The sequence below is a fragment of the Pogoniulus pusillus genome, chromosome 23 (assembly GCF_015220805.1).
Source record: "Pogoniulus pusillus isolate bPogPus1 chromosome 23, bPogPus1.pri, whole genome shotgun sequence".
Taxonomy (NCBI): Eukaryota; Metazoa; Chordata; class Aves; order Piciformes; family Lybiidae; genus Pogoniulus; species Pogoniulus pusillus.
The window spans coordinates 5,166,834-5,187,931 of NC_087286.1; the positions used below are offsets into that span (position 1 = coordinate 5,166,834).

Here is a 21,098-nt window from a genome sequence, read left to right on the forward strand (position 1 = left end):
TTTGGTAACCTAGTATATAGTTAGCTTTGTGTAAATACTTTGCAAACATCCCCAGTCCCCTCCCTGAAACCCTCCCTATAGGTGTCTATAGATAGTTCCTGAGTAAATCGTTAAATTGGATTATTCAGAAGATTTGGCAAAATATTCAACCTTACCTCACTACAACAGGATCTTAAATAAACGTTCAACAAACACAATAAATATGGAATGCCTTTTTTTTTTCTTCCTGAAAGAATTATAGTACCTTGAAGTGACATTAACCACAAATAACCCTTTGTTAATTAAGTGCATACTATGTTCTACAGTCACTGTTTTATTGTCACCCACTGAGGAATCAATACATCTCATTTCTAATCCTGAGGGATGGCTTTCTACCACCTGCTCACGTTGGCTTCAGTGCAGAACTTGCTGCACACCCACCAAACCTTCCTGGTTTTTTTGCTGTCTTAAAGGGCCTATGCTACAGAAAAGCTCCCTTGACATTGGTTTGGCCAGCAACTGTACTGCGCAGCTGCTGAAGCGTCTCACACAACCCAGAGGAATCGCTGGTTACTCTTCTTGAGCTGATGGGAGATAACCTGAAGGACCTGATGCCCCATCACGACAACAAAGCGGGCGTGTGGATGGCTCTGGACAGAGTGATGTGAGGCAAACTACTCAGTGATCGCTTTGGCACTTAAAAGAACTCCAGAACGGTGCAAAAAAGCCCTGAATAATTAGGAAATACCTTTCAAATGGATTTTTAGAGTATGCTACATAGTATCATTCACCAAAAAAAACCCAAACCAACCAAGAGAGAATGAAGTTCTACCACCCTCTAGTTTCTCAGGTCATGGCTTAACTGACAGCTGATACCTAGCTTTGGATAAGCACACAAGGAAATGCTCAGCTATTGTTTAGCTCCTCTGAATAGTAAAACTCTGAGGCAGCAGACACTGAACACCAGCAATATTAAAATTGCATTAACACTACTACAGGACGTGTCTCTCAACACCAGAATCACAGTAAGAGAACTGCAGCACTGATCAGCTGTTTGCTTTTTGGTAACCTGTCAAAAACACCTTCCCATGGCACTATGGAGGACACTTTGTCCTTCCCTCCTTGCCCTCTGCCGCCTTTTCATTATTACTATTAATATCATCATTATTAGTTGCTATTATTCCAGAATCTTCATGGGTTCTTCAGGTTTTCCATCTTTGCTTCCTTTGTTCTCATGCTTCCTGCAGCTTGTTTCTTGTGTACTTGCGTTTGGAGGATAAGGCTCTTGCAAAGCCCTTTCCACAGCTTCCTCTTTCACCGGAGCGCTCGGAGAGGTTTTTGGCAGGGCCACCTGCAGGGCACACCACAAGGCGGTGCGAGCCTTGCGTGTGGAGGCAGCCAGCTCTCTGATGGCAGCAGCCAGAGCCAGGACGTCTACAACAGAAACACACACCTCAGGGTCAAGCAGCAGGCAAGCTGGGAATGTGCAGACAGCAAAATAAAGAATTGGTTCATTGGTTCAAATCACCACTGCTACACAAAGTGCTAAAGCTGTGCCCTGTGCAGCACTGGTTGAATTCCATCTGCATTCACAGAATCATGGAACAGTAAGGATTGGAAGAGACCTCTGGAGATCAGAGAGTCTCTTTGTCAAAGCAGGGTCACCTTGGGCAAGTCGCACAGAAACACACTCAGACAGGTCCTAAAAGTCTCCATGGAAGAAGGCTCCCCAATCTCTCTGGGCAACCTGCTCTAGTGCTGCAGTATCCTACAGTAAAGATGTTTTCTCTCATACTAAGGTAGAGTTTCCTGTGCTCCAGTGTGATGGTTTGGGAGTTACCTGCTCCCATCCCTCCATGAAATCACCCAGACTAGACTCATCTGGCTGGAAGTTAGGGAATGAAGCTTTATATTCACAGCTTAGCACAGCACACAAGCAAATAGTTACAATATTTACAGCTATAGACAGAAATAGACAAGTTAAAGGTAATACAGAAACACAGCAGCCCTCCCAGAAACCAAAGTTTCCAGGAAGGGTTCCCAACCACCCTTCCACCTTCTTTCCAGCCCTCTACCTTATCCCAGAGTTTGCCTTACATGCAAGGTGAGTTTGGAGGACCAGCAAGGGGGATTAGAAGCAGAATTAGTTGGGTTACATAGGGAGAAAAAAAGCAGAGGCACCCATTGTGACAGACACACACTCTGTCTTATCCATATTTGTGTTCTTGCTTTTATACACCTCAGCAAGCTCATGAGTGAAGCAGACATCACCACTGTTTCCTTTTCATAGCCTAGAAATCTATTTTTTTCTCATTCAGATATTCCAATTTGCCTCAAACTAGCACATCCAGTTTGTATCCACACCCACTGTCCTACTGCAGGACACCACTGAAAAGACACAGGCCCCCTCTTGACACCCGCCCTTCTGATATTTGCAAGCATCAATAAAATCCCCTATCAGCCTTCTCTTCTCCAGACTAAACAGCCCCAGGTCTCTCAGCCTTTTCCCTCCTAAATGACAGCTGTAGCATCTGAACACTCAGAGCAACTTTGCACTGTGTGCAAAGTTCAGTGGCAGAACCATCACACCTGTGATAATTAGACCTGTTTCATTATCACAGTATCACAGTATCATCAGGGTTGGAAGAGACCTCACAGATCATCAAGTCCAACCCTTTACCACAGAGCTCAAGGCTAGACCATGGCACCAAGTGCCACGTCCAGTCCTGCTTTGACATCAGAGAGGACAATCCACTACTAATCCCTGAAAGGAGGTTTGAGATAGGTGGCAATCAGTCTCTTATCCAGGTACCAAACAATAGGACAGGAGGAAATGGCCTCAAGTTACACCAGGACAGTTTAAGTTGGACATGAGGAACAATTTCTTCCCCAAAAGGGTTCTCAATCCCTAGAACAAGATGCCCAGGGCAGTGGTGCAGTCCCCATTCCTGAAAGGGTTTCAAAGCCATGGAGATGTGGTGCTGAGCGACATGGTTTAGTGGTAACCTGGCAGTGCTGGGTTAGTGGTTGGATTTGATGATCTCTTCCAGCTTAAACAATTCTACTCTGAAGAGCAAATCGTCACTTACACTGTGTTGTTAGACAGGAACTCAATCTGTCCTAGTTTTGCATGTCGAAGTACCCACTGCTGCTGCAAATTGTGGTTTTACTTCAACAGAAGTTGAGAATCAGAGGCAATTTCTGCTGGCTTTATCATTTAAATGAAGTGGGCAGGCAATCAATTAACAGAGCACCAAAGCTTTTTGGTTTTACTTTACAAGCTGAAAAGAAATTCGACTTGCTTAAAAACCAACAACTACTTTCACAGAACAGCTTTTACAGTTCTCTTTCAAGACGAAGGGACACTGTACCCAGGTGGGGGGTGGCCTCTTCTCCCAGGCAACCAGCAATAGAGCAAGGGAGGACAGTCTCAAATTGTGCTGGGGAAAGTATAGGCTGAATGTTAGGAGAAGTTCTTCACAGAGAGAGTGATTGGCATTGGAATGGGCTGCCCAGGGAGGTGGTGGAGGCACCGTGCCTGGAGGTGTTCAAGAAAAAACTGGATGAAGCACTTAGTGCCATGGTCTGGTTGACTCGCCAGGGCTGGGGGATAGGTTGGGCTGGATGAGCTTGAGGTCTCTTCCAACGTGGTTGATTCTATGAAAACGTTTCAAAGTGTTTAGTAACAAAATAACAGAATGAAAGACCCTCCTTGAAGTAATTAAAGGCTTGCAAGAAGTAACAGGTTTAGATTAGTAACAGGTTTAGGTGGTGTTTAGGGCCAGGCTGGATGAGGCTGTGGGCAGCCTGATCTAGGGTAGGGTGTCCCTGCCCACGGCAGGGAGGTTGGAACTGTCTGATCCTTGTGGTCCCTTCCAACCCTGACTGATTCTATGATTCTATTTACCAACTTGTTTTACTGAAGTTACAATAACTGCTGGAAACTTGATAGTGCTGGACTTAAGGATTAGATTCAACGATTCTGTGATTCTAGTTTTCAAGTTTGCCCATTTCCAACATGCTCACAATTAAATCTTTGACAAGGTTTTTCAGCCCACAGGAAGGGCAAGCAGTTACCTTTCTCATTACTGTAACGTGGTGCTCCTTGTCTCTGGGGGTTAGCAGCATTAATGATCTCATCCTTGCGCCTGGCCTGCGTCACCTGAATAGCTTCCATGTGGTGTTGCAGCGTGGTGGAAATGTTTCTGTGCACAGGGGTCCCAGAAAGGCTTTCCACCTTCCCTATCAAAGTCAGCACCTGCCAGAGACAGGGAAAACACCAAAATCAACAAGTCTAAAAAAAAAAAAACCACCTCAAAATGAAGCAGGGATTCTTGACCCTCAAAATGAAGCAGGGATTCTAGCCCCTCAAAATGAAGCAGGGATTCTAGCCCCTCAAAATGAAGCAGGGATTCTAGACCCTCAAAATGAAGCAGGGATTCTTGACCCTCAAAATGAAGCAGGGATTCTAGACCCTCAAAATGAAGCAGGGATTCTAGACCCTCAAAATGAAGCAGGGATTCTAGCCCCAAGAAGGTTTACACAAAACAGCAGGACAGGGAGGTTGGAAGGGACCTCTGGAGACCATCCAGTCCGACCCCTCTGCTGAAGCAGGGGCATCCACAATGTCCATGCAGGTTTGGAATCTCTCCAGTGAAAGAGACTCCAAAATCTGTCTGGGCAGCCTGCCCCAGGGCTCCAGCACCCTCACAGCAAAGAATTTTCTCCTCACGTTCAGGTGGAACCTCCAGAGTTCCAGTTTTTATCTGCTGCCCCTTATTCTGTCACTGGATACCACTGACAAGAGTCGAGCCCCATCCTCTTGCCCCCCTCCCTCTTCAGCTGTTGCTGAGCATAGATCAATCAGATCTACCCTCAGGCTGCCCTCCTCCAGGCTCAACAGCCCCAGATGTCTCAGCCTTTCCTCCTCACAGAGACGCCCCAGGCCTCTCAGCAGCTGGACTCTCTCCAGTAGTTTCTCAACTCTCTTGAACTGAGGACCCCAAAACTGGACCAAATCTTCCAGAAGTGGTCTCACTAGGGCAGAGTGGAAGAGGAGGAGAGTCTTCCTCTACCTGCTGGCCACACATTTCATCATCCCAGAAGGCTATTTGTCTTCTTAGCCACAAGAAAACGTTGCTGGCCCATAGTGAACTTTTTGTCCCCCAGCACTACTAGGTCCTTCTCCGTGGAGCTGCTCTGCAGCAGGTCAACCCCTTCCCTGCACTGGTGCAGGGGTTATTCCTCACCAGATAATAACAAGTCCTCCTTACCCTGCCTTGCTCCCGTAACTGGTCAACAATCAAGCGATCGACTCGGGATGGGTTAGCAGGAAGTCGGGACACAGGAGTGCTGTTGGAGCTTGACACACGCTGCCCTGGGAAGCTTCTTGCAAGGTCAGCTTCAGTCTGAAGGGGAAGCAGACACTGTAAATGCTTTAAATCAGTACAGTGTTACAATCAGTCTCTTCTCCCAGGCAGCCAGCAACAGAACAAGGGCACACGGTCTCAAGTTGTGCCAGGGGAGATCTAGGTTGGATGTTAGGAGGAAGTTGTTGGCAGAGAGAGTGATTGGCATTGGAATGGGCTGCCCAGGGAGGTGGTGGTGCTGCCATCCCTGGAGGTGTTGAAGCAAAGCCTGGATGAGGCACTTAGTGCCATGGTCCAGTTGATTGGCTAGGGCTGGGTGCTAGGTCAGACTGGATGAGCTTGGAGGTCTCTTCCAACCTGGTTGATTCTATGATTCTTGAGGCCCGTTTAGGATTTTGATACACATTAGAAGTGTACTGCCTGCCTTTATTTCTGTATTTACAGAGGAATGCTCTCAAATCACCAAAGCCCAGCATGGTGCAAGGTCAGAATGTAAAACTACACAAGGATTAAATCCAGACATGCCAAACAACAGAAGTGTTATACTCAAAGCAAGTGTTGTAGGTGGGGTTCTAGGTGTTCTCAACTAAGAACGTGACAACAGAATTGTCACCTAACTCAAGCAGTGACTTATCTGAGAGCCCAGGGAACCTAAGTGTTCATGAAAGGTGTGGATCTGGCATATTGGGCCACAGTTTAATGGTCACAGTGGTGTCAGGTTAACACCAGTTGGTCCTGATGAGGCCTTTTCCAAGTGAAACAAAGTCTGTGACAACTCTATAAACTGTGATCACCAGCTCTGACAGGAAGTCAATGCCAGTTGTGCTTTACCTTCTTTCTCTCCTTCTCCAAAGCTCTCCACTGCTCATAGCACTCCTCCAGTCGGAGGTGAAGCTCATTAGCAGGTCCACTACGATTCCGTGGAGGTCTGTACTTGTTCAGTGGCGTTGGAAAGGCAAAGCAGGGAGAAGCTATTTCCCCACCAAACAGATCGCTGAGGAAGGGACCCAAGTGGCTAAAGTCATCGCAATGGAAAAGATCAACGAGTTCTGAGAACGGAAACGGTGAAGGAGGGAAGCCAAAATGATTTGCTGATGAGAACAGGTGGTGATTAAATGGAGGGAATTTGGGATTTTGCTTAAAATCAGACATTAATGGGAAAGAAGGAAGAAAAGGAGGGTTGATGAAGTCCGACACACTGCCGCCGTTCTGCTCGTGCTTCCTGCGCAGCACGTTGGACTGTTGCCAGTTTGGGGCTGCACACCCAACCTGAGGAACCCAATTCCTTCTGCCTCTTCTATCATCTTTATTATTATTATTTTCTGAGGTCTGCTTTTTTGGAAACCTGTGGTATTTTTCAGAGCCTTCACTTAGAGCATTCTGCTGCCTTAACCAGTCAGGGGAAAAACTGATGGGGAATTTACGGTGCTGCTCCTCCTTAAGAGTCAATGAGTTGCGCTGAGGCTGCCCAAAGGGTTTCGCTTGTTTCTGACTTTCCGAGCTGAAATTTGCAACTCCTGAATGATGAGAAACACCATTTGGTATTTGTAACCTTCCATCTATCCTTGGAGGGAGGACAGGTAAGAGATGTGAGTAGTAGGATGACTGCGTTATAGACTGATGGGTGGGAGAACCGCTGGACACGGTGGAAACCCCTGAGGATGACTGTGGACTTGTCACCACCTGCTTTCCACAGGTGCTACCCGACACAGCAGTCAGAGTTGCCATTTTCCCCTCCAGCCACATACATCCCTGGTATGATGAATAATTCCCATTTTGCATGCCATGTTTTGCAGGGAAATCATACTCAGGTACTTGACGAGAGCAGTCTTTAGGACTAACCTGGGCCTTACATTCATTATGATTAAAAGCATCCCCCAAAGCAAAGCTACGATGACCATTCTGCACATGGGTTTCCTGTGGTTTTCTGTTTGTCCCTCCAAAAAAATTGTTTTCATTAGAGGGCTGACTGAAAAAATAGAGAGAAGGATGAATTGGTGGCTGCAGTTTATGTGCAGCTGCAAAGCTGTCGTATCTTTTAGAGAACAAGTGGTTGTCCTGGGACACCTTATCCCAAGAGTTATCACCAGGCTGATTGGGAAGATCACAGGAATACTTTGTTTGTTCTTGAGCATCATTTTTCAGAGCTTTGCCTCTTGTTCTTTCAATTTTCCAGTACTCTTTCTGAATGCCAGTGCCATCTTTTATTGTGTTCTGAGAAGTGAAAGTGCTAAAACTGGAAGCCATTTTCTCATAGTCTCCATTTAAGCTCACGTGGTCATAACTGCAGAGATGCTGGTTATAGTCTGCACTTGGGAAGGAAAAGCCTTCCTGGTGAATCATGTTGTTATTCTGCAAAGAGGAATTTTCAGGATAACTGCTCTTCAGAACATGATCAGGCTGAGTGCAAGTGCCAGAAGGGGAAAGCCAAGACTCTATGAGTTGAAGATCTTCCAAACCTCTGTGCAACATCTCCACATCATGAGGCTTTTGCAGGTGTTCCTGATAGTAGCTCTGTGTACCCAGCAGGTTTGAAAAATCCCTACTTTCACCAGAGTGCTTAGATGAGAGCCCTGAGAATTCACCATTGCTTCCAAGATCAGGTGCCCACACTGGGGGAAACAATCTTGAAAGAGAATTCCTGCAACAAAGATAAAGAAACCTCCTGTAATGACTTAAATCGCTTCTTACTTTAAAACAACTCATGTGTCACACTTATTCCACCCACAAAGGCTTCTCCCCCACACCATTCTTGGCTAACCAGACACAGCCCTCTAGCTAAATGCAAGTTTGGAGGGGAATATTCCTGCCACAGATGAGTAAACACTGTGTGAAATGTGTCCTTCAAGGCTGCTCTCTGATGCTTATAAAAATGTATACTCAGAATTGCAGAGTATTATTAAATATCTTGGATTTGACTGCTTTTAGTCAGCTACCAACAGGTTAAAATGAGATGTTTGTGGGTTTGGCTTTTTTCCTCCCTCAAATATTTGATGGAAATGCAAATCTTGTAAATTTGTATTTCTGACAACTTGTTGCTTTTTTAACTGGAAACTGATGCAAAGCAAAACACTTAGAATTATAGAATCAACCGTATTAGAAGAGACCTCCAAGCTCATCCAGTCCAACCTAGCACCCAGCCCTAGACAATCAATCAGACCATGGCACTAAGTGCCTCATCCAGGCTTTGCTTCAACACCTCCAGGGACAGTGACTCCACCACCTCCCTGGGCAGCCCGTTCCAATGCCAATCACTCTCTCTGCCAACAACTTCCTCCTAACATCCAGCCTAGACCTCCCCTGCCACAACTTGAGACTGTGTCTCCCTGTTCTGTTGCTGGTTGCCTGGGAGTAGTAGGTCTGACAGACCCAAAATAGGCTTATACATGTTCTGGCTTTCCCAGGCATGCTTTTCTGCTCTCTCTCCTCCTATTTTGGAGAGAAACAACCACAGGAATGAAGACAAAAGAACCTGGAGCCACTGAGTCAAAGGACTGTGGCCTGCCCAGCCTTGTTTTACATCCTGTGTTAAACAAGGTACACATGCTTAGCTTGTGCCTGCCCTGTGCAAGGCCTATGCTTTTCCCAAATTTGGGTAAAGCAAGCCTATGGCTTCACTTAATATGGTCAGGCTTGGATAACTGCCATTCTGATTGGCTACTCTGTGACCAAAGGCAAATTAGTCTCAGCCCATGCTGATGTAAGAAATACGCAGGTAAACACAGTGTGCTCTGCTGTTCTATTCCTGCCTGCTGCTGGTGCTGCTGCTTCTCATTGCACCCTGCCTGCCTCCTCAGCAAGGCTTCTGCTGAGTCAGGAATCAAGAGGAAACAGGTCAGAGGCTATGCTATAGACTCCCAGCTTCCTGGGAAACTCCAACAGCAACCCCTCCATGTGCTCTGGGTACTGTCTGACACTATTTTGTGAGTAAATACTTACAGCCTCTTCTAATTCTTTGACTGCCTTCTGCCATAAGCAGAAGGGAGTATCCTGTGTCTATCTAGTAGATAAGCAGTATAATTAACCACAAGAATCTTCTCTTCCAGTAAAATGTTTGCCTTCACCACTTTAAGAAATGTATCACACAGTATCACCGTATCACCAAGGTTGGAAGAGACCTCATAGATCATCAAGTCCACCCCTTTACCACAGAGCTCAAGGCCAGACCATGGCACCAAGTGCCATGTCCAGTCCTGCCTTGAACAGCTCCAGGGACGGCGACTCCACCACCTCCCCGGGCAGCCCATTCCAGTGTCCAATGACTCTCTCAGGGAAGAACTTTCTCCTCACCTCCAGCCTAAATTTCCTCTGGCATAGCTTGAGGCTGTGTCCTCTTGTTCTGGTGCTTGCCAATCCCAGCTCCCTCAGCCTCTCCTCGTAGGGCTGTGCTCAAGGCCTCTCCCAAGCCTTGTTGCTCTTCTCTGGACACGCTCAAGCATCTCAATGTCTCTCCTAAACTGGGGTCCCAGAACTGAATACAGTACTCAAGCTGTGGTCTAAGCAGTGCAGAGTCCAGGGGCAGAATGACCTCCCTGCTCCTGCTGACCACACCATTCCTGATGCAGGCCAGGATGCCACTGGCTCTCTTGGCCACCTGGGCACACTGCTGGCTCATGTTCAGGCAGGTATCAATCAGTACCCCCAGATCCCTCTCTGTCTGGCTGCTCTCCAGCCACTCCGACCCCAGCCTGTATCTGTGCATGGGGTTGCTGTGGCCAAAGTGCAGCACCCTGCACTTGGAGCTATTGAACACCATCCCCTTGGACTCTGCCCATCTGTCCAGGCAGTCAAGGTCCCGCTGCAGAGCCCTTCTGCCCTCCAACCCAGCCACATCTGCCCCCAGCTTGGTGTCATCTGCAAACTTGCTGATGACTGACTCCATGCCCTCATCCAGATCATCTATGAAGATGTTAAAGAGGATGGGGCCCAGCACTGATCCCTGAGGGACACCACTAGTGACAGCCGCCAGCTGGATGTGGCACCATTCACCACCACTCTCTGGGCTCGGCCCTCCAGCCAGTTCCTAACCCAGGAACTAGTGATCTTGTTTTGCCTGTTCTCTAGGTATATAAATTTCCAAACTGTGTTTTTATCAACCTTGCTGAGTTTTCATGTTAACAAACAGTTTTCATAGTTATTAACAATCTTTACTTGGATATCAAAATTAATACAGATTATTCATTTTGCTTAATCTGTCTCAAAACTGACTCCCCCACCTGGGTACAACCTCCCTTCTACAGCTCAAGGGGATTTATCAGACCCCTGTTACTCAACTCCTTGAAATAATCTCAGATATGTATTCACATCTGTGAGGTAAAATACGCAACATGTAAGAGCTTACCAATCTGTAACTGGTTCTGGCTTGCTTGGCTCTTCTAAAATGCTTGAAACCAGCCCAAACATATCAGGGGCATTGCCAGAATAAGAAAGACTAATTGGTGCCCTGAAAAAAACCCAAACAAACAGAAAGTTAAATTTGGATAAGATAAAGTTTTTTTAGGAAAAGAATCATAGAATCAACCAGGTTGGAAGAGACCTCCAAGATCATCCAGTCCAACCTAGCACCCAGCCCTAGCCAGTCAACCAGACCATGGCACTAAGTGCCTCAGCCAGGCTTTTCTTGAACACCTCCAGGGATGGTGCCTCCACCACCTCCCTGGGCAGCCCATTCCAATGGCAAATCACTCTCTCTGGGAAGAATTTCCAGCCTATACTTCCTCCAGCACAACTTGAGACTGTGTCCCCTTGTTCTGTTGCTGGTTGCCTGGGAGAAGAGGCCACCCCCCACCTGGCTACAACCTCCCTTCAGGTAGTTGTAGACAGTAATAAGATCACCCCTGAGCCTCCTCTTCTCCAGGCTAAACAGCCCCAGCTCCCTCAGCCTCTCCTCATAGGGTTTGTGTTCCAGGCCCCTCCCCAGCTTTGTTGTCCTTTTCTGGACACCTTCCAGCACCTCAACATCTCTCTTGAATTGAGGAGCCCAGAACTGGACACAGTATTCAAGCTGTGGCCTGACCAGTGTTGAGTACAGGGGCAGAATAACCTCCCTTGTCCTACTGGCCACACTGTTCCTGATGCAGGCCAGGATGCCATTGGCTCTCTTAGAAGTGGCAAAAGGAAACATTAAGCACCATGCCATTCATTTACCATAGCACCGTGCGCTAAATCTTCTGTGTTTAGTGTATTCTCAGTACCCAAACACAGAATCTCTCTGCATTTGTCAGTTCTGTGGCTTGAATGAAGCAGAACAGCTTTTCCCAGATTCTGACTTCACCAGAATCATCAAGCTGTTAATGTGATGAAGCAGGAGCAGCAAAAGCTTTTCGTCTCTTTTCAATCAACAGAGATGGTTCTTCAGATCTTGTCTGTCTCCTTTAGAGGACAAATATAATCAAACTTTTCAAAATCTTGGGGATTATAATTTATGTGGGTGGTGAGTGGCTGGAGAGCAGTCCTGAGGAAAAGGACTTGGGTGTCTGGGGTCATGAAAAGCTCAACATGAGCCTGCAGTGTGAGTGCAGCCCAGACAGCAATCCTGTGCTGGGCTGCAGTAAGAGCAGTGTGGGCAGCAGGGCAAGGGAGGGGATTCTGCCCCTTGGCTCTGCTCTCCTCACACCCCACCTGGAGTCCTGGGTGCAGTTCTGGAGCCCCCAACACAAGAAGGTCATGGAACTGTTGGAGGCAGTCCAGAGGAGGCCACAAAGATGCTCAGAGGGCTGCAGCACCTCCACGATGACGACAGGCTGAGAGAGTTGGGCCTCTGCAGCCTGGAGAAGAAAAGGCTTCCAGGAGACCTTGGAGTGGCCTTCCAGTATCTGAAGAGAACCTGCAGGAAGGCTGGGGAGGGACTACTGACAAGGTCATGTCATGACAGGACAAGGGGCAATGGGTGTAAACTGGCAGAGGGGAGATTCAAAGTAGATGTTAGGAGGAAGTTCTTTGCAGCAAGGGTGGTGAGACACTGGTACAGGCTGCCCAGGGAGGCTGTGGCTGCTCCCTCCCAGAAGGTGTTTAAGGCCAGGTTGGATGAGGCCTTGAGCAACCTGTTCTAGTGGGAGGTGTCCCTGCCTATGGCAGGGGATTAGACTTGGATGATCCTTGAGGTCCCTTCCAACCTAAACCATTCTATGATTCTATGATTTTATCTACTCCCATAATTCAAGAACTACTATTTTCATCTCAGGAAAAAAAACATCAAGTTATACTTCAATTGAATCACTACAAATCCTCCTTTCAAAAGAAGCTGGTCAAAACTTTATGACATTTTCCTGAAAAAGAGCAAAGGTGTTCAACCATAACTACTTTTACACTAGCCCAGCTGCTAGCATACAATCACAACTTTGTTTAGGCTGGAAAAGACCCTTAAGGTCACAGAGCCCAACCGTTAATCCAACACTGCCAGGTCAACAACTAAATCATGTCCCTCTGCACCACAGCTGCACAGCTTTTAAATGGATCCCACTACCCTTCCTGACCATAAGGGCACAGTGCTGGTTAGAGGCCTGGAGCACAGCCCTGTGAGGAGAGGCTGAGGGAGCTGGGGGTGTGCAGCCTGGAGAAGAGAGGCTCAGGGCAGAGCTCATTGCTGGCTACAACTACCTGAAGGGAGGCTGTAGCCAGCTGGGGTTGGCCTCTTCTCCCAGGCAAGCAGCAACAGAACAAGGGGCAGCCTCAAGCTGTGCCAGGGCAGGTTCAGGCTGGATGTTAGGAAGTTGTTGGCAGAGAGAGTGATTGGCATTGGAATGGGCTGCCCAGGGAGGTGGTGAAGTTGTTGTCCCTGGAGGTGTTAAAGCAAAGCCTGGATGAGGCACTTAGTGCCATAGTCTGGTTGATTGGCCAGGGATGGGTGCTAGGTTGGACTGGATGATCTTGAGGTCTCTTCCAACCTGGTTGATTCTATGACTTCCAGGTCCTTCTCTCTGGTGGTGCTTTCCATCAGGTCAACCTTTGAACTGTACTGGTGCAAAGGGCTATTCCTCCAGACAACCACCATCATCAGAATGCCAAAAGTTGTGCCAACCAACCTCCCAGAAAGGCAGTATTATGTCAGCAGCACTTGGTATTAAGACTGAAAGGAGAGAGTGGGAAGTCCAGCACAAAGTTAGGGTTTACACACTTAACAACTGTAATGCAACAATCTCAGTTGCTGTCCACAAGCCATAAAATGACCAATATGAAGGAGAGCACCAATTCTTTCAGTCCTTTCCCCTAGTTCCTATAATCATTCCCCATTTCTTGCCACCCTAATCCTCATGACTTCACAGAAATCATTCCCCTGCAGAGCTGACTTCCCAAGCTGAAGGGGAGTTTAATTTGCTCTCCAGTGACACAGAAGCTTTTAAACCCCTGTCCAGCCTCACTGCCCTTCTCTCTAACTTCAATCATTTTACTGCACTTTTAAGAGTGGATGATCAGAAGTGCCTGCAGTAGTCAAGACTTGAGCAGAGTGGTTTTCTCCAGGGAAATAAAAATGCTGTATGATTCAAGTGGAAAAAAGACTTTTGCTCTCATTCAGCATCCAAAACTGTAAAGTTGTTAATATAAAATCGAATCTGAGTGCATTATATCAAGAGAGCAGCTTGGTGTATTCTCAAGAGGAGCTCTACTGCTACAGATTTATGCTTTCAGTGGCAGAGGCACCACTGGCAATCAACCTGTGCCTAACACTCTGCATTGTTCATGTTCCAGGAAATACTCTACACTGTCAAGTAGGATTATTTTGAGTACTGAGGCACAGACTGAAAGTGCATTTTTTTCCTACAGGAGTTTTAAACTACAGAGAATCATAGAATGGTTTAGGATGATCTTCAAAGATTATCCTGTTCCAACCCCTCACCATAGGCAGGGACACCTGCCACTAGAATAGGTCACTCAAGGGTTCATCCAACCTGACCTTGAACACCTCCAGGGAGGGAGCAGCCACAACCTCCCTAGGCAACCTGTGCCAGTGTCTCACCATTCTCACTGGAAAGAACTTCCTCCTAACATCCAGCCTATACCTACCCTGGCACAACTTGAGGCTGCATGCCCTTGTTCTGTTGCTGGTCCCCTGGGAGAAGAGACCAATCCCCACCTGGCTACAACCTCCCTTCAGGTAGTTGTAGACAACAATGAGGTCCCTCCCAAGCCTCCTCTTCTCCAGGCTGCACACCCCCAGCTCCCTCAGCCTCTCCTCATAGGGTTTGTGTTCCAGGCCCCTCATCAGCCTTGCTGCCCTTCTCTGGACACCTTCCAGCACCTCAACATCTCTCTTGAATTGATGTGCCCAGAACTGGACACAGCACTCACGGTGTGGCCTGACCAGTGTTGAGTACAGGGGAAGAATAACCTCCCTCATCCTACTGGCCACACTGTTCCTGATGCAGGCCAGGATGACACTGGCTCTCCTGCCCACCTGGGCACACTGCTGGCTCATCTTCATCTACTATCTACCAGTATCTTCAGGTCCCTTTCTTCCTGGCTGCTCTCAGCCACTCTGCCCCCAGCCTGTAGCTCTGTTCTGCTCCGTGACAATCCCAGTGTTCCAGAACATCACTATGAATGTTCATACCGTTTCTTAGTGCAGTCTTGAAAGGAGGTTTTGGAGCTAATCTCCTCTTCCTGTGCTGCCCAGTCACTGCAGAGATGAGATGATTCCAGTGGAGGCGGCGTGCTAGTGATCCCTCCTAATAATGGGGAAAACAACTGAGCATCCATTTGTGTTTCTTGCTGTTTGCCTGTTGAGAAGAGAAACAAGCACTTTTAATGGTACATGGTTATGTAAATTACTAAAAGCAACAAAGCCAACCCTTCCTTTTGTATCTTGGGCTGAATAAGTCTCCAGGAAAACAAAACCACGATGGCAACAGGATTCAGTCTACAACTTGTTCCCTCCACTGCCTCAAGGTCATCCAAAGCTGGCAAACTATGTGCATCTTCTACAAGTAAATAAATAACACCAGTTACTTACTTTACAACAAGAGGAATTCTCTACAGATTTCACATGGTAGGTGTCTGAGCCAGGTTCACAAGATCCAAATCTTCTAGCCCATATGACTGGAAATGCCCTTGTCACAGGCATACACATCCCCTCTGAGAAAGAAAGGGAAGAGCAATTATCCCAGCTGTATCCCTGAAATGACCAAATCATAGAATCAATCAGGTTGGAATAGACCTCTAAGATCATCCAGTCTAACCTAGCACCCAGCCCTATCCAGTCAACCAGACCATGGCACTAAGTGCCTCATTCAGGTTTGGCTTCAACACCTCCAGGGATGGCAACTCAGAGCCTACAGTAAGCAGAGACAGACATTTGTGAACTTCACAGAGCAAAACGAGGGGAGGAAAAGGAATCTCTCTTGAAGTACCAGTCCAGAAAAAAATGTTTGAAATTATTTATTCAATGAATAAATAACAAATGTCAGTAGCATGGGGAACTGCTACCTCAGGAGGCCTGGAACACAAACCCTACGAGGAGAGGCTGAGGGACCTGGGATTGTTTAGCCTGGAGAAGAGGAGGCTCAGGAGGGACCTCATTGCTGTCTACAACTACCTGAAGGGAGGCTGTAGCCAGGTGGGGTTGGTCTCTTCTGCCAGGCAAACAGCAACAGAACAAGGGGACACAGTCTCAAGTTGTGTCAGGGCAGGTCTAGACTGGATGTTAGGAAGTTGTTGCCAGAGAGAGTGATTGGCATTGGAATGGGCTGCCCAGGGAGGTGGTCAAGCAAAGCCTGGATGAGTGCCATGGTCTAGTTGAATGGACAGGGCTGGGTGCTAGGTTGGACTGGATGATCTTGGAGGTCTCTTCCAACCTGGTGGATTCTATGATCTCAGGTAGGAACTATCACCACAGAACCTGTGACTGACAAAGGTTTAAGAGGACAGCAGAAATCTGCTTTGATTTGGAAGGGATCTCTAGGGTCTTGTAGCCCAATTCCCTGCTCAGAGCACATGCAGCTAAATCAGGGCACTCAAGAGCTTGCCCAGATTAAATCTGAGATGCCACTACCTCCTCTCTGGGCAATTTTTTCTAATATCTAACTCCTGCTCTGGTTTGAAAGAATGAAAATAGTCTGGTCCACCTCCTCTGCAACCTCACATAAGGCAGCTGCACACATCCATAAGATCTTCCCTTTCTCTTCCCCAGGCTGATCAGATGCAGCTGTTTCGGCCTCTCCTTAAACATCTTATTCTAAAGACCACAAACATTCTGGAAGCCTCTGTAGGACTCCTTCCAGTGCCTTCTTGTACCAGGAAGCCCCAAACTGGACACTGTATCAGCTGTGGTCTTGCAAGAGCAGACCAGAGGGGATTATAGCAGCAACAACTTCTCTAGCTATGCTCTATTGAGACAGCCCAGGACAAGGGTGGCCTTCTCTGCTGCAAGCCAACACTGCTCATTCATCTCCAACTTACCACCAGGTTTCTCAATCACATTCTCACAGGATATTAGGACCCAAGGAGATTCACAGAGACCAACCCTCCTGCCAGAGCAGGACCACACAATCTAGCTCAGGGCAAGCAGGAACACATGCAGACAGGCCTTGAAAGTCTCCAGAGAAGGAGACTCCACAACCTCTCTGGGGAGCCTGTGCCAGGGCTCTGGGACCCTTACAGGAAAGAACTTCCCCTTTGCATTGAGGTGGAAACTCCTGTGCTGCAGCCTACATCCATTGCTCCTTGTCCTATCCTAGGGAGCAGTGAGCAGAGCCTGTCCCCCCACTCCTGACCAGCCCTCAGATGTTTATAAACTCTCAGACTTCTCTTTTCCAGACTAAGCAGCCCCAGGTCCCTCAGCCTCTCCTCATCAGCCATGCCCTCCAGTCCCCTCATCATCCTCATAGCCCTCCACTGGACCCTCTCCAGCAGATCCCTGTCCCTCTTCAACTGGGCAGCCCAAAACTGAAGGCAGTATTCAAGATGAGGTCTCAGCAGGGCAGAGCAGAGGGGCAGGAGAACCTCCCTTGATCTGCTGGACACACTCCTCCTAATACACCCCAGGACCCCATTGGCCTTCTTGGCCACAAGGGCACATTGCTGTGCCATGGATGCTCTCCCCCAGCACTCCCAGGTCCCTCTCCTTGGGGCTGCTCTCCAGCAGTCACCTCCCAGCCTGTACTGCTGCAGTTTATAACTCCTTCCCAGAGGCAGGACTCTGCTCTTGTCCTTGGTGAACCTCATTTGGCTCCTCTGTGCCCAACTCTGTCTGTCCAGGCCTCTCTGGATGGCTGCACACCCTTCAGCTGTCTCAGCCAAGCCTCCCAGCTTGGTGTCACCAGCAAACTTGCCTTAATGTCCCTCCCATGCTGTGGTGACCAAAACTGGGCACAGTACTGGAGGTGCAGTCTCACGAGTGCTGAGTACAGGGGCAGGACAGAACAACACTGTAGGGAATTTTTGTGAGTTAAAAAGAAGTTTACACTGATAATGTATCCCTTGCTATAAACTCCTCTTACCCATCCACACAAATCCCTAACAACAGAATCATTCTGATTGCAGTGACAGAATTAGAGGCGCTAGAACCTCGCAGAGGCTGGGCACATCCTCTGTTACATTGCAAGGTCAGGATCTCTATCGTTGAATAAGAGACAGGAACAGCAGAAGAAAAAGGAGACTGAGAGCCAAACTGCCTGCTACAAAGGAGTCCTAAACCTCACACAAGTATCATTTGGGAAAGCAGCAGCTGACCAAGGCAAACATTCTAGCAACAGTTTAGCAGTATCAAGGAGCACATGCCAATGCGTCTGCTCGGGTCTTATTTAGTCTACTAGGAGGCAACACACAGAGATAAGAGTTATGCTCTCTGGCTAGAGTGTAAAATGCTTTTGCATAGATTAAAAGTAGGATCTGCAAGCAATGGCTTTATCTTTGACTTTCAGAGCCATTAGTCACTGCTAATGCAAGTTGTGTAGGACAATGAGGCCAAAGATCAGCAGAGGAGGTGCTTCGTGTACCCTAGATGCAGCCTCATCACTCAGCACTTCCCAAACACTGGAGTCTGTCGTTTTACTTAGTGAATTTCAGGTTGAATGAGAACTTCATTTCTGTGCTCTACAGATGAGCTACTAACAAGTTACAGCAAAAGAAAAAAACAACCAAACAAAAAAAATACAACAGGGTACTGTCTCCTACAGTTGGCTTTAGTTCCACAGTTCTTCTCTGCAGAGGCACAGCCACGTTCTGCTCAGAACTCCAATCAATTAAATGTTGTCTCCAAACCCCCCAAATGACAGCTCCTACAGCTGCAAACTACTGCACTCACTAAACCACCTCTCAACATAACAGATGACTTACCACATCTAAAACCTAGATACTTTACCTCAATGGAGTTTTCTCTTTTGGTGCAGTAAAAGACATAGCTTCTGCTCTTTCCTGCAATAAGGAAAGGAGCATGTCCAAGGTTCCTTGCACATGGAGCTGAACACACTGCTTTTTTCCCCCAAGACCTCTAAAACTGTTCTTAAATCATGTCTTATCTTCAAATACGCTCAACTTCTGCAAGCAGCTCATCACTACTGAGGAGTGAGCAAACCATCCCTGGAGGCGTTCAAGTAAAGACTGGATGAGGCACTTAGTGCCATGGTCCAGTTGATTGGACAGGGCTGGGTGATAGGTTGGACTGGACAAGCTTGGAAGTCTCTTCCAACCTGGTTGATTCCATGATGAAGAAACTGAGGTTTGTTTAGTTTGGAAAAAAGAGAGCTGAGAGGAGACCACCTCATTCTCTACAACTCCCTGAGAACAGGTTGGATTCAGGTGAGGGTTGGTCTCCTCTCCCAAGCAGCAAGTGGAAACAGCCTCAAGCTGCACCAGGGAGGTTTAAATTGGACATTAGGAATAACTTCTTCCCTGAGAATAGGAATAGGCTGCCCAGGGCAGCAGTGGACTCCCCATTCCTGGAAGTATTTAAAAGCTGTGTAGATGTGGTGCTAAGGAACATGGTTCAGGGGTGGCCTGGTAGTATCACAGTATCACAGTATCATCAGGGTTGGAAGAGACCTCACACATCATCAAGTCCAAACCTTTACCACAGAGCTCAAGGCTAGACCATGGCACCAAGTGCCACGTCCAATCCTGCCTTGAACAGCTCCAGGGACGGCGACTCCACCACCTCCCCGGGCAGCCCATTCCAGTGTCCAATGACTCTCTCAGTGAAGAACTTTCTCCTCACCTCCAGCCTAAATTTCCCCTGGCGCAGCCTGAGGTGCCAGGTTAACAGCTGGTTAACAGCTGGACTAGATCTTAAAGGTCTTTTCCAGCCTAAAGGATTTTACCATTTACCACACCCACTATTTACAAAATCCTCATATAGTTCTTTTTATTTAGAAGCTCTTGGAAAGTTCCCTTTAACTGAGAAGAAACAAATGAGTTAACCTTCACCAGTATAATGTTAGCATTTCAACTATAAATATAGATGAAACTAAACAAAGTTGTGAGGCATTGGTGTTGTTATGGTGTCTGAGACAGGAGCCCTGTGCTTTGCTGCAAACAGACTCCCTTTTGGCTGCCCAGCTCCTTTGTGCTCCAGCTCTGTCCAGACTGTGTGTTCAGGACTTGCAGTTATTGCATAAATGGCTTTCCTGCTCCAGCAGCAAGGACAAAGACCTTGGGGAAGGCTGTTCCTCCCTCACTCTCTTTCCACTGTCCTCCCAATCCCAAACAAGTGCCAAGCCAGCACAGCTGCCAGGCATGCAGAGGCAGATGACAGGTACAGAGCTTAGCAAAGGACTCGATGGTCAGAAGACTGTGCTGGAAATCCAGAATCCTGCACAGCAGAGAGCTTGAAATAGCTGAGGTGGGAAAGAACCTTTGGAGTATAGACTCCTGCTCAGAGCAGGTTGCTTACAACCTCGTGCAGTCAAGTCCTGAACACGTGTCCTGGTTTGAGCTAGACCAGGACTAATTCTGGTAAGTGATTTGGCTTCTCAGCTCAGCCTCTGCTCAGTGAGGGCATCTTCTGAAGTTTGAGGCAGGTGTGCACAACCAATGGCTGCTTCTAGCCCTGAGAACACTGATGGAACGGGTTAGTGCCAAAGGCTGGACTGCAGAAAGGCTCTGGGTGAGACTTGCTCCTGTGCAGTCTAAAGACAGTGCTAAGTCTTGTATACCACCCTGGGGTGCCAGCAAGTCAGAGGTGGAATCTGCAGGGAGAAGACTACAGATGGTACTAAAGTAACCAACAAGGGATTGCAACCTATGGATGCCATCTTCAAGATAAAGCTGAAGGATCACCAGGGTCAAACCTCTTCTTCAATGGTGAGTATTCAAGGAGGACTCTGCCTCTTCTGCCTTCAATTCCAAACCAGTAGCTGAATCACTATATGGGTTCTATAGCCCAATGGCCAGGGGTTATAGCACTGTGTCTTCTGTTTGCATTCAACACCTAAATACATTTATTTCATACAATCAAAGCCATATTTTTTGTCTGTGGTAACTTCCATCAGTTGCTCTTCAGAAGACTTTGTAGTAACTCTCAGAAATGCCCTTGACAAGAGGCAGTCAAAACCAGACTAAGGAACTGCTTGACTTCCACATACAGAGGATTACCCTGCACTACTGACACAGGGAAAGCTGCTGGCTGCAATGGAACGTTCTGTTCAGGGGCTGAGTGGGTTTTAGTGTGTGATTATTCACTACACTGAGTTAAGAAACCAAACATTTCATACATCTAAGTAAATGTACTTTTCAGACTCACCTGTGAGTTGTAATGACCAGAGGCAGCACTTTGTTTGACCATGTCCTTGAGATCAGTCCACAAGTTGTCTTCTCTGA

At 47.5% G+C, this 21,098-nt stretch overlaps 1 protein-coding gene across 2 annotated transcripts; it reads right to left on the reverse strand.

The window, feature by feature from the left end:
- Window positions 1-297: 297 nt before the first annotated feature.
- Window positions 298-21,063, reverse strand: LOC135185796 (meiosis-specific coiled-coil domain-containing protein MEIOC-like). 2 transcript variants are annotated; one of them, XM_064162927.1, is made up of 8 exons: window positions 18,646-18,657; window positions 15,298-15,419; window positions 14,899-15,064; window positions 10,690-10,791; window positions 6,180-7,989; window positions 5,253-5,387; window positions 4,057-4,237; window positions 298-1,413 (listed from the first exon to the last, which is right to left on the reverse strand). In XM_064162927.1, the coding sequence occupies exons 3-8, from the start codon at window positions 15,042-15,044 to the stop codon at window positions 1,157-1,159; spliced, it is 2,631 nt and encodes an 876-aa protein (XP_064018997.1). In that variant the 5' UTR covers window positions 15,045-15,064; window positions 15,298-15,419; window positions 18,646-18,657; the 3' UTR covers window positions 298-1,156. The 2 variants fall into 2 exon arrangements, with proteins under 2 accessions (XP_064018997.1, XP_064018998.1); XM_064162928.1 differs by lacking the exons at window positions 15,298-15,419; window positions 18,646-18,657 and adding an exon at window positions 21,009-21,063 and having other exon boundaries at window positions 14,899-15,052.
- Between the last annotated feature and the right edge of the window lie 35 nt (window positions 21,064-21,098).

What these genes read in the sequence shown, in the direction of transcription:
- LOC135185796 (XM_064162928.1), bottom strand. Translation starts at nt 21,063, where the DNA reads ATGGTCAAACAAAGTGCTGCCTCTGGTCATTACAACTCACAGGTGAGT. An exon ending in CCAGAACCAGTTACAGATTG is followed by an intron (nt 7,990 to 10,689) that starts GTAAGCTCTTAC and finishes TCTTTGTTGCAG; the next exon opens with GAATTCTCTTTCAAGATTGT. An exon ending in AGTTACGGGAGCAAGGCAGG is followed by an intron (nt 4,238 to 5,252) that starts GTAAGGAGGACT and finishes TGTCTCTGGCAG; the next exon opens with GTGCTGACTTTGATAGGGAA.